The following is a 13,207-nucleotide window of genomic DNA, read 5'->3' on the forward strand; positions in this document are numbered from 1 at the left end:
CAGAAGTTAATATTACACAATTACACACCCAAAAGTCAGTTAAAAACTGCCTGGTTCTGAGAGAAATTCCTACCTTTTGCCTGTGGCAGCCAGATCATTATTAAAGCCAGCCTCTTGGAAAGCGGCAAATAAATCAGCAGCCAGCATCTACAAAACAAGTTCATAAAGAATTATTCAAATGGAGTTAGCAGGAAGTATTAAAGTTCAATTATCTCCCTTAGAGATCCTCTGAAATAATTACATTCCTTCAAGCACATAATACATATGATGCTTAACCTTCCTAAAAAATTGTGAGGTTGAGGAAGAGTTCCGCTTACAAGGTTTTTTAAGTAGCAGTCTTTGTATTACAGAATCATGTTAATTCTGTAATATGTGATAGACCTAAAAAAAAGCTACACATTTTTATTTCTGTTATTAAGTTCCTTTGTGGGTCTATATGATTAAATGTATTATCATTCATTCCAATGTGTCTGCTCTTAGGAGACAATTAACACTAAAAATCCAATTGTTTCTATTGTATTTTAGGTCTCACTAACCACTGCTGGGTCAAATGGCCACCCCCTTATGTAGTACCAAAAACACAATAAACTTTAAAAATTACTTTTTTAACATGTAAAATAATGGACATTTTAGAAGTGGTTAGTGAGACCATTAGCTTAATAATGGCACATATCAGAGAAATGCATAATTTGATTAAAATTGCCTTTCCATGACATTATTTCCATTTCCCCATAAAATCAGTGTAGTGATATTGGTAATCTGGATATTGTTTAAGAGGTGAATTGTGCAAGATATTGTAAAAAACAACATAGCAACAAGATTTTTATCAGTAAAACTGACTCATAACTTGATGTCATCCCTGAAATACTGTGGCAGGACCTTACCTGCGTTGTAGTAGGTAGTGAGATTTAAATAGCCAGTTAATTGACTAAAGGATTAATTCTTTAGTCGAATCGGTTTGTTGCTGGCCTGTTACTGAGCAGTCTACAGTTCCATCCTCGGTGGTGGAGTATAATTTTGTGAGTCAGATCATGCTCCCCTGTTACATTTGGCGCCCAACTAAAAAACCCATGGGTTTTGGTAATCTAATGAGCTAGTGTTAGACTCATTCGTTATACGAAGACTCTTAAGGTTGGGGAATGTGGCAGGACGGCGACCTGCATTGTAGTAGATATTGAGATTTAAATAGCCAGTTAATTGACTTGGTTAAATGATTGATTGTTGGGGTTTAACGTCCGAGCAGCAATATTTCAGCTATATTCAGACGATGAACATGAAACAGATGATAAAATGAACATGAAATGATGATGAAATGAAAAACGGGATGGGACATAAGGACAGTAGGGTCGACAAATTTTGATTGCCACTAGAAAAAGGGGCTAGGTTTCTGAGCACTATTTAGTCGCCTTTTACGACAAGCTTAGCGCTGCTGCAGGCCTATTCTTTTGACACCCAGACCTGCACGGGGCGACTTGGTTAAAGGATTAATTCTTTAGCCGAATGGGTTTGTCGCTGGCTTGTCACCGAGCGGTCTAGGGTTTGATCCTCAGTGGGGGAGTATAATTTTTTGAGTCAAATCAGGCTCTCCTGTTACAATACCTAACATCACTACTTGGGATATTCAAAGTACTCAAATAGTCATACAGCACAGACTAAGAATTACACAGTAATGAAATAGGCATGATATTAATTGTTGAAATCTGTCCTTTTTTATAATAATGATACATGATATAAACTACTACAACTTCTTGAATTATCGTGAGGAAGGTTTTTTCAAGGGTTCAGTCATTCAGCTATAAGTTTCTTTCCCCAAGCTGAAAATTACTCTGTAAACAAACTTGATGAGTAAAATCAATGTGAATGTAATACACTATTCTTAAGGCTATATTATGCCGTTCAGTTCATTTCCACCCTCTTTAGAACTACACAGCCATCATATTGGCTTCAAGTTGACTGGCGTTCATGCATGTATGAACTTTCTGGCAACGACGTTCTCGACCAATCAAAAACGGCTATAAGCATGAAGATTCTCATGATTAGAATTATTGCTATTTAACATATGAATTACCTTCCTTTGAAATCATTTGAAAGCAATCTTCATGCACATCTATATATGATGCCAGACCTTCCTGACAAATTTCACCAAAATTTCTTGCACAGCTTAGAAATTGTGTTTACAAGAAATTCCTAAATGGATTTATGCATAAATAAATAAGACAAAAGTACTTTTGTATACATACGCAAAATACTGGCAACATTTACAGGCTTTGTATTAAAGTAAGTTTTCCATTTAAAAAATAAAATGGGGTTCTCACTAATCTTATAATTTTTAATGCTATCTAAGGCTATCAAAACAAGTTCTAAGTTTCTGTATGTATAACAAAATAGAAGAAATGTGACAGCACCAACCCCCATATCTAAAAGATACAGTTTACAGTAAGTAACGTCAAAGGCTCAAACATTCAGTCATACTGTAGCTTCTGACCAAAAATAAAAGCTTTCCAGTGTAGTCTTGATCCAAATTGTAAATCAATACCATGAAGAGCTGCTGAACTCTTAACAAATTATATAACCCTATTACTGTAATCAACTATGACACATGACAAAGAGGAAAATAATGCACAACAGAGCTGAAAGTTTGATATCTACTCAAGCTGAAGCTGTATACTAATCATTCCAACAAAAGGTTGGTAAGATCAATGAAAGGTTGGTAAGATCAATGAAAGGTTGGTAAGATCAATGAAAGGTTGGTAAGATCAATGAAACAAAAAAAAACATAAAACCATAATCCAAACAAGAAGTGTACGTGTTCTGTAGCCGTACAGCTTACATGTGTTCTGTAGCCGTACAGCTTACATATATGTTCTGTAGCCGTACAGCTTACATGTGTTCTGTAGCCGTACAGCTTACATATATGTTCTGTAGCTGTACAGCTTACACATATGTTCTGCAGCCGTACAGCTTACAAGTGTTCTGTAGCTGTACAGCTTACATACATGTTCTGTAGCTGTACGGCTACAAAACGTGTGTAAGCTGTACAGCTTACACACGTATTCTGTAGCTGTACAGCTTACACATGTGTTCTGTAGCCATACAGTTTACATATGTATTCTGTAGCCGTACAGCTTACATACATGTTCTGTAGCTGTAAAGCCTGCATCAAGCTTAACATTCAAATCTTTCTCATAGGATTGACTTTGTTCACAAGTTTACGCTTATAAGTTTTGTAAACTCAATGTCAGTTCTAATGCTTCAGCTGGCCCTAAAACCTCATTGAACACAGGTACAGCGAAATAGTTTCCCCAATATACTCAAGTAACATAAAATAAACTAAAGGTGAAAACATTACAAGACATACAGAGGCCAGAAATGTTTATCGTATGCACCTCGTGATCTTATAAAATATAAACACAAGTGTATTACTAGATTGATGGCCCCATTATTGTTGTCTTAAAGATATTGAACAAGGAATACATGTATTTATTACACCTACCTCTGACCAAACTATAGAATAGTATGCAGCTCCCAAATGTCCAGCAAATGATACACTGAATGAATTGGGAGAGAAATCATCACCATCTAAGGCAACTGGAACATAGTTCTTGTGTGTCTTCTCAAAAATGTCATACCAAAAAGTTTTCCACCTGTAAAGTAAACAAAGTCCTTATTGACTTCAATTTGAAAACTAGTGGCTCTCAGAAGCCTACAAGGCACTTCAGGATCTAATACATGTATAATCTAAACAATAAAAGTCATTTAAAGTAGCTTTCCAAGAGTTTTAATGACACATTTAAAAGGGTCCCAGACAATCATAGGAGCAACAGGAGTTAAAAATAACAGTAAATCTTTTATAAAGACAGATGGGATCAGTAAAGTTTTACTGAGATTATTATGTGACCACAGAATGGCTCTACTAGAAGATTGATTAACAGCTATTTAACTAAAAAACAACTTAATAAATGACAATAGCAGTGGAGTTTCTATTTGTTATAGAATAAAAAAGGGTCAAGTAAAAGCTTTCGAATAATACCTGTAAGTTTTTTGCAAGAAAAAAAAAAAAAAAAACCAGAAGTTTTTAAAGAGTAATCAAGGGAACCAAGGTTATAGTGGTAATCAAAAGAATGTAATCTAGGGACAAGGACCAGACATGGAAAACAGACATACACAACAAAGAACATAAAGTAACTAAAATCATACACACAAAGTAACAAAAGTAAATGAGCAACTCGGACTCCACTAAAAACTGGGAGCATGGACCAGGTGCACTGGTAGGGTAAGCGTCCTCTGCTTTTCTAGAAACACCCACTAAGTTGTTCATCAAAAAGTCAAGTCCGGGGTAGACAAACGAGGAAAGGTAAACTATGACCCGTTAAATTAATCAGTTTTCATGGGCTGATGGATACATCATAACGATCCACGAGTTCATGATGACGCCCATAAAACTTCTGTAGTGATGACTTCAATCTTGTAGCAACATAACCCTGTTCCAGAAGCTTATTTGTTAGAGTTCTAGCGCGATACAAAAAGTCTGCGTAGTTTCGTCAAACTCTGGCATAATGTATGAGTTATGATATGAACACTCCATACGCAGGGCCCCGTGCAGGTCCGGGTGTTAAAAGAATAGGCCTGCAGCAGCGCTAAGCTTGTCGTATAAGGCGACTAAATGGTGCTCAGAAACCTAGCCGGGGGCTAGGCGCTCTGCCCACAGAGCAACTGGGATGTGTGCCCCAGGTGGTTGAATGGGGTACCCCTGGCGTGTTACATGCTGGGGTTGTCAGGCTATAATACGAAAAACCTGACCGCAAACCATAGTGGTGCACCGTGTTGGGAAAGATGACACGTTCCTTGCACGTTAAAGAACCCTGCTGTGGTATTCGATAGGAGTAGGAACCTTTGTGCTCTGCCACAGGAGGCTAAATTTCCCGACCTTACCCATCCCCCCTTTTTCCAGTGGCAATCAAAATTTGTCGACCCTATTGTCCTTGTGTCCCATCCTTTTTTTTTTCATTTCATGTTCATTTTATCATCCATTTCATGTTCATCATCTGAATATAGCTGAAATATTGCTGCTCGGACGTTAAAGCCCAACAATCAATCAATCAATCCATACGCAGGAACCAAAGGGATGTTGCCACAGATGAAAGGAAAGTTGACAATTCTGAATGAAAAGTCATAACGTTTTTCGTAAAGTTTGGTCAATAGTTTTCCTTTACCATCAATTTCTAATTGTAGGTCAAGATATGAGGCTAACTTCACATTGTCTGTAGTATCCTTTATCTCAAGTTCTTTTGGGTAGATGCGATGTATCAAATCCCCAAAATTAGGATTGTTTAAAGATAATACGTCATCTATATAGCGGAAACTGAGATTGAAGGATCTAGCCAAACGATATTCTTTCTTTCTGATCAAATCAGCTTTAAAGTCAGCCTCATAAGAGTGAAGAAATACGTCAGCAAGTAAAGGAGCACAATTTGTTCCCATTGAAATGCCGACCGTTTGTTGAAAAACATGTCCACCACACTGGACAAATATGTTGTAGATTAAAAATTCCAGCATTTTGTAAACATCTTCCTCTGTATATTTGGAAGATGATTTGGAATTATTTCTTACAAAGTACCTAGAACTACCAAGAACTATATATTTGTATCTAGGTGTACCATCTTTTTTGGGAAAACAACGATGTATATTGTTTTTAAGTCAACATTTTAACTGAGTATGGGGAATAGAAGTATACAGTGTTGAAAAATCATAGGTTTAAATGCTTAAACAGAGTGAAAGTAGTCCAAGAACATAAAAATTTGAAAGTGCATATTTACCTTACATGGTCTAAAAATAAATCTGAACATTGACATCAAGGAAAGGAAAGAATTCAATTTAAAAAAAAAACAAAAAAAAACAGAAGATTAATTTTGGATCCTTTGAACCTCCGTGTCAGTCAATATGTCATATCTTAATGCATGTTTTGATTAAGAATGTCAAAGAACCACCAGATTGCATTTTTTATTGAAACTAAGTTAAGTTTAAATCAGGACCGTTTGTACATCATTGTGAACCAGTTTAATAAAGAGCCTCTTGAGATCAGTATGATAAAGTCATAGCATGTAACTCTAATCACTTGGTGAAAGTAAAAACAAAACATAAGGAAAAAAAACAATAGGCCCTCCCACCCGGAGCCTGAATCGCACACCCAGTTAAATTTTTGCCTTTCAACATTGATCCTTTGCAGACTTTTGTAGGCCTTATAATACAGATCATTTTGGCAACTGAAAGAATTTGGCTAAACCTAGCGGTTTGGAGATTATGAGAAAAACTTCTGACTGACCCCTTTGTTCTATCATTAGTAACAGCAGGGTTCGCCACTAACAGTAGTCTGGTAGTCCTGTGCCACCCTAATTTAAGAGAGGACTACCTTCAAATTTTAATGGGTAGTCCTTTGGGCTACCTAAATTTATTCTTACAATCTTACTATACCTAAAGACAGGGCCACAAGATTATTTTGAGGACTACCTAATTTATTGATCAGAAAGTCCTTTGGGCTACCTAGCTAGAAAAGTTAAACCCTGAACAGCAACCATGTTTTTCGATGGATCAAAAATCCTCACATCAGGTCTATGCAGAATGCCATAAGGAATGGAATATTCATACTAAGTTAGGTTCAAATTGGTCAAGTAGTGTCAGAGGAGAAGAGTTTAAAAAAATTGTTACAATGACAGATGACAATGACGAATTCCAAGTGATGGCAATAGCTCACACAGTCTTTGGCCAGGTGAGCTAAAAAGCTGATTTTTTGGTTATGGCCCACTTTAGCTCCTAACAGCTCAAACACAGTAAGATATATCTGAAATCTGTTTTAAATATGGATGCAGAGAATTTCATAAGGAATCAAAAACATGTATGAAAAAAATTCAAAATTGGACCAAATTTAAATAAACTGCTTTGTGTGGCCCAGCTTGATATGACTGCAGAGGATGAACCATGAGCAGTTAGGCAAGTATGGACACCCTATTCAAACTTGACACAGATTTTTTTTATTGTGATAAAACATTTGATAAAGGATAAGAATATGACCCTGTTTTGCCCTTTATTCCTAAATGGTTTCAGTCACATCCAAACCCAAGAATCCTTTGGGTATATGATACAAAGTGGTAGAATATTAACAAGATCCATTTGCTTTTAATCCAGAAATCCAAAATATACTTGTTTTCTGCTCCTAAGTGTCCCATAATTCTTAACTGGCTTCAGTCACATCCCAAAAAATCTTTTACTTAAGTAATTGACTGGACATTAGGAAAACACACGTTTCTGGCCCATTTTTGACCCTTACTTCCTAACTTGTTCCTTATTGGTTCTGGTCCTGGCCCTGTAAAACTAACTCACATCTTCTTTTGGTGGTTTGGAACAATTTTAAAAAGATCAAATAACTTATAGTCAAGTTATTGTCTGGGTATGTCAGGAAAATGTTTTTGGCACCTTATTTCAAAGCAGTAGGAGTCATAACCTCCAAAATCAATACCAACCTTCCTTCCAAGATTTCCGATATTGATATAAAATTTTATAAAGATCAACCAACTTATATTTATGATATGGTGCAAAAACCAAACGAAAACAACACAGACCAAGACGATGATGCCGACAAAGGTCCAGAAATTTTGACAGCCCATGCCCATTTTATCAAACTTCAGCAGATGTTTGTGTCAGTCTTGCTCAGATCGAAAAACTAAAAAAAAACTTGTTCATGAACATGTAGTTATTTTAAGATAAATATTAGAATTTGTGTTATTTCATCACATACTCTGTCTTTTCTAAAATATCTGAATGAGTGAACGGGTTCGGTTTCTACCACACGTGGACGTTCCAACATTTACACAAAATATCGTATCTCTTGGACTTTTTCATCACATCGGCAAACAGACAAAAACTTCCGAGTGATGAAAAAAAAGTTGATTATTTGTAAAAGAAAATCTGAATACATTCTGTATATTGATTCAAATGGGCCGTTGACTTCTGCGTTAAAAAGATTCAATTGGCAAATTAATAATTACAAACTACGACCGATTCGTAGTTTCAGCACCATACGTAGTTACAGTACCATGTGCTTTCGTTACCTCTGAAAGATCGGTGGGAAAATGATCAATGGACATCTCAATCTCTTTCTTAATAAATCAAGTAATAAATGTATGAAAATTGTCCGAGTCACTTCAATTAATACATTTACGCAGTGGGGCTTCGTGTGTACCGTTAATTCAATTATGCAACCAACTGATCAGTTACAGGTAAATCAATGTTGCAGGTGGCTGCACATCGGCTAAAATTGACACGCACCTGTCAATTTATTTCCAATAAACAATTAGGAGATAGGTAGACAGGATGTTTATACATAAATAAAACTACCCAGACTGAAATTTATAAGGGTTGACAATTTTTTATGTCTGATATTGGAAAATTGTCGTCGGACATTTGCAAAATTTGTTGGTCAATAACCGGCATTTTTGAATGTTTCCAGATCCATGATACTGACAGGGGGTTGCTATTGTACGATCATAAATGCAGTTCCTTAATAAGTTAATTTTTTGGTCATGGTCCCCTTTGGCCCCCTGAAACATGATTGAAAAATGCAGGCAGAGATCCTTTTAAAAACACATTTCAAAGTAAAACTAGAATAAATTTTTTGTGGTCATATAAAAACAGTGACCAGATTTCACATTAGTAGAATTGTATGAATAACTTACGATAGTACATGGCACTCAATATCAAATGCACTCATATGTAATTCTCGACACATCTTCAATGCATCTAACTGTCCTTCACCTAAAAATAGTAAATAAGTCACATCAATTACGTAGTTTTACTATCTATTCCTGCAATTATATGGACAAAGATTATTATACATTTGTAATCCATCACAGATCAGCCAATAATCAGTTAAACCCATAATTGCTTGCTTTTTCATATCACATTTCTGTTGCAGATTTGTTTAAAGTGTCATAGTTTTCCTTTCCTCTTTCGTCTATCCCAGACTTCACTTTTGATGAGCAACTCAGCAGGTGTTTCTAGAAAAGAACGGGATATTTACCCTACCGATGGACATGGTCACTGGTCCAAGGTTTAGTGGAGTCTGAATTGCTCATTTACTTTTGTTACTTTGGATGTATTATTTTAGTTACTTTATGTTCTTCGTTGTGTTAGTCTGTTTTCTGGTCTTTGTCCCTGGATTACATTCTTTTGATTTCTGCTAAAATCTTGGATCCCTTGATTTCTCTTTCAATTGCTATTTAAAAACTTTGTTTGTCATATTAAGACATCTGTAGCCCTCACCATTAATTATTTTGTTCCATTAACCAAAAAATATAATTAATAAAAAAAATCATGCTCATATACCACACCCAAATTTTGTCAACAGAATAGGAACCTCCTTAAGATATGTACCTTATCCAAATGATATGTATTTACTTTGTAAAAATATTCAATAAAATCCCTCAAATCATTTGAAAGAAATTTTCTGTTAGATCCTTCATACAAGACTGCAAAGGTAAACAATTTGGTTTTTATCCAACTTTGAACATGGATATGGAAATGAGGGAGCAAGGTAGAAAATATTTCGCATGACTTTGTTGGCTAACCAAATACATTGAATGAGCTTGTATTCTAAGCCAATACCTAGAATGAGCTTATTTTCTAAGAAAATACATTGTATGACCTTGTAAGTTTTGCTAATACCTTGAACAAGTTTGTAAGCTAATCTAATACCTTGGAAAAAGTTTGTAAGCTAAGTTAATAACTTGAATGTGTTTGTATTCTAAGCTAATACTCTAGATGTGTAAGAGTTAGCAAGCTAATCTAATACCTAGAATGAGTTTCTTAGCTAAACAAATACCTTGAATTAATTTGTTAGCTAAGAAAATACCAGGTATGAGTTTGTAAGCTAAGTCAATACCGTGAATGAGTTAGTAAGCTAATCTAATACCATGAATGAGTTTGTAAGTTAAGCTTATAACTTGTATGAGTTTATACTCTAAGCTAATACCTTGTATGAGTTCGTAAGCTAAGATAATACTTTGTATGAGTTCGTAAGCTAAGATAATACCTTGTATGAGTTCCTAAGCTAAGATAATACCTTGTATAAGTTCGTAAGTTAAGATCATACCTCGTATGAGTTCGTAAGCAAAGAAAATACCTTGTATGAGTTTGTTAGCTAATTCCTCTGTCATAGGTTTACCAGTGACTGGGTGTGAAGTTATACTCATGAGAACCTCTGGTCGAGTCAGCCATTTTGACATGACTTTTGACACAGTATACATAGAGTCCCACTCTACATTTAACTGACCAGTGATTTCTGTCCACCCTACAGTAGTTAGAAGTTGCTGAAGGCCATGACCCATCTGTAATGTAGCAGCAAACAATGGTTAAAAATAGACTATTTATGAGCAAGGGTGGGTAACTTTCATAGGAACATAGTGTCCTACATACATAAATTCTCTGTCAAAAACACAAATAGTTCAAAATCTTTCCGTAAGAAGTGATGTATGGAGTAAAATGTGAATGTTTGAACTTTTGATGCAGGTCACAAATCATGTATTAAAGGAGGTCTTACACATTCTCATTGGTTGAGACATCAGCGATGTAACATAACAGTTTATTAAAGTTAAATTTAATTTGAGTACAAATAGCTCTGTCCCTCATAGGCAAAACCTAAACTCATATTTAAATTAGTTTGCCCAAACATGAACATTTTGAAATTTTACATACTTTGACAAATTAACATTGTATAAAATGACATTCCATTTTTATTTGATATCATTCCAGAGGATTGTCTTCATGTGTCATTGGATGAAGACATAACCTGTTTTTATTTCAGTTTTCTTATGAAACATAAATTAGTTTTTGATCATTCATACTACTATTTGGGTGTTCTTTACTTACCATTTCAAATAGTTCCTGTACATTTTTGAATGTCATGTAGGCAGGTTGTGATGGATCAGAAGGTGGGATGATATTCAGGCCCATGTATGAGAATGGCTTTGTACCCGTTATATTACTTTTAGCTGCAATAATGAATATCTAATGTCATAGCATAATTCATTTATTTTTAATTCATATTTAATAGATGAAGGAAAGAGAAAAATACAAATAAAACTGGCTATCAATTAAAAATGAATACCACATCTCGAACAAGAAGACTATGAGCTAATGACTACTGATAACCTTGCACCCATACTTTAACCTAAAGATCAAAATATAAAAAGGAAATTGAAGTAGCCTAAAGCTGAGATTAAACCCCACTGTATGCATACCCAAATAAAGCACTATATGCATATCTATACAAAGCTTGTTTTAAAAAATTAAAAAGCTGTGGCAAGCCAAATCGATGGATGGGCGAATAGAAGTAAAACAGTATCTCCCTAAACTGCAGAGCAGGGGTTAATCACTATATATGTAAAAACAGAATTGACAATTGCTCATCATTAAGATAGACCTATTTACTACTTACATGCTCCCATTTCCATCCAAATGCTTTCTCTTTTACCAGGTCTGATATATGGGTCAATATAAATAGTACTGATGTAGGTTCCTAAAGTAGATTAAACATAGCAATTCATTTTCTCCCATTCTAAACTGATCATTAAAATTGCATATGACTATTTAACCACTGGGTGGTAATTAAATTTCTACAAGTTTTATATTTTTCTAGTTTTCGACAGATTTCATGGGAAAAACTAGTTTTTCTTCAGCCTGTTCTTAATTTAAATCATCTCTCCCCTCTCTATGGTAAAAGTTTATTTTTAAGCTCGAATGTTGAAAATCCTAAAATTACTATCTCAAGAGGAAAAATAATTTAAACCACTCATTACTGAAAGAGAATATATATATATATAAATGCACCTATAAAACTAATTTTTTGCAAGACATTTGTTGGTTTGGAGGAACTTAACTGCCTCATGCAAAATAATTTCTGTATCACTATCTCTTTCAATAATAGTATTCAATTCAATACCAAAATTTTACATTTTTATTATGATTTATTTGAATGTTGTTTTTTGTGTGCAGAAACAGTATTTTTAATGTAGTCATTTTGTTGCCTTAGTTAACACTAATCAACTGAAGTGACTACTAACCATCTAATTCTAAAATGTCATAAACCATCACACTCCTGTCCCATACATCAACCTTTTTATTCTCCTGAAACAAATTTGAAAACTTTAAAAACTTTGAAAAAATATCTTTTATACTATAAAACTTATGTTTAAATGACAAGAAGTATTTTCTCTTATTAAATCAGCATAAGTCATATATAACATCATTTTGTAACAAATAAGTCCAATGTAACACTTAAACATCTATTCACAAAGTACCACATCATTACAGTCGTGTTCTCTATTCTGACTAGAAAGACACAGAAAAGAAGAGCCTGAATACTTGTCTGTGTATTATAAGCTCCAGCCTTTTTTTTTCAAAGTTGATTCACTCATCATTAATTGAATGGACTTCTTGCTTAACACATTTTTTTAAGTGGCCTTGTAAAACTACTTTCAACCATACTGCAGATTTCATGCACCTGTCCAGAGTCTGGAGATGTTGGTTATTAATGTGTCTTTTTATCGTTGTATTTCTTCTTAGTTTGGATTTCAAAAATTGGCATTAATTTACTGACTTATGTTGTCGGAGACTTTCAGAGTTTACTGATACACACTTGTTGAAGAGCGTTTGGTGATCTCTGCAATTAATTACTTTATTTTATTTACAATATATGCTGATGCACTTGTTGTGTTAGCCATATCTGTTCTTTTTTCCATTGTGTAAAAGGATCACATCATGTGCTGAGGTAGTGAAGTAGGCTACATGGTTTTATATATAGGATAGATTTCTACCTGCATGCTATTTATTTCACCCAAAAGCATAAACAGATTTGAATAGACAGCAGTACATTTTCAACTGCCATAAAAAAAATCTATTTTTCTTACACTTACCTGAAATTTAATACCAAATAACTTAGAACACAGGTTAAACAATCCTTTAAACACAACAGGAGATGGAAAGTATTCACTAACAGCATCAGTATTCATCCTATAAAACAGTGTAATCATTTTCTTATTTTAACTGTTTACACAATAAATCAGGAAATCTTGCAGCAGTTTCGTTTTCTTTTTTTCTTTTTTTTTTTTTTTTAATTTAAATACATAAATTTATTAACAATTCCAGCAGTACATGG

General features: G+C 34.5%; 1 protein-coding gene across 1 annotated transcript in view; it reads right to left on the reverse strand.

Moving 5' to 3' along the window:
* LOC148618705 (uncharacterized) overlaps nucleotides 1-13,207 on the reverse strand; it is a 55,579-nt gene that overhangs the window by 3,641 nt on the left and 38,731 nt on the right. The window contains exons 10-17 of the mRNA XM_088577865.1: nucleotides 12,966-13,062; nucleotides 12,114-12,177; nucleotides 11,489-11,569; nucleotides 10,921-11,042; nucleotides 10,175-10,379; nucleotides 8,730-8,808; nucleotides 3,494-3,644; nucleotides 74-147 (exon numbers count right to left, since the gene is read on the reverse strand). Of these exons, the coding sequence (XP_088433991.1) occupies nucleotides 74-147; nucleotides 3,494-3,644; nucleotides 8,730-8,808; nucleotides 10,175-10,379; nucleotides 10,921-11,042; nucleotides 11,489-11,569; nucleotides 12,114-12,177; nucleotides 12,966-13,062 (873 nt within the window). The remainder of the gene's footprint in view (nucleotides 1-73; nucleotides 148-3,493; nucleotides 3,645-8,729; nucleotides 8,809-10,174; nucleotides 10,380-10,920; nucleotides 11,043-11,488; nucleotides 11,570-12,113; nucleotides 12,178-12,965; nucleotides 13,063-13,207) is intronic.

Source organism: Perna viridis, chromosome 4, assembly GCF_037379345.1.
Source record: "Perna viridis isolate PV_CMFRI_1.1 ecotype Kerala chromosome 4, ASM3737934v1, whole genome shotgun sequence".
Classification (NCBI taxonomy): domain Eukaryota; kingdom Metazoa; phylum Mollusca; class Bivalvia; order Mytilida; family Mytilidae; genus Perna; species Perna viridis.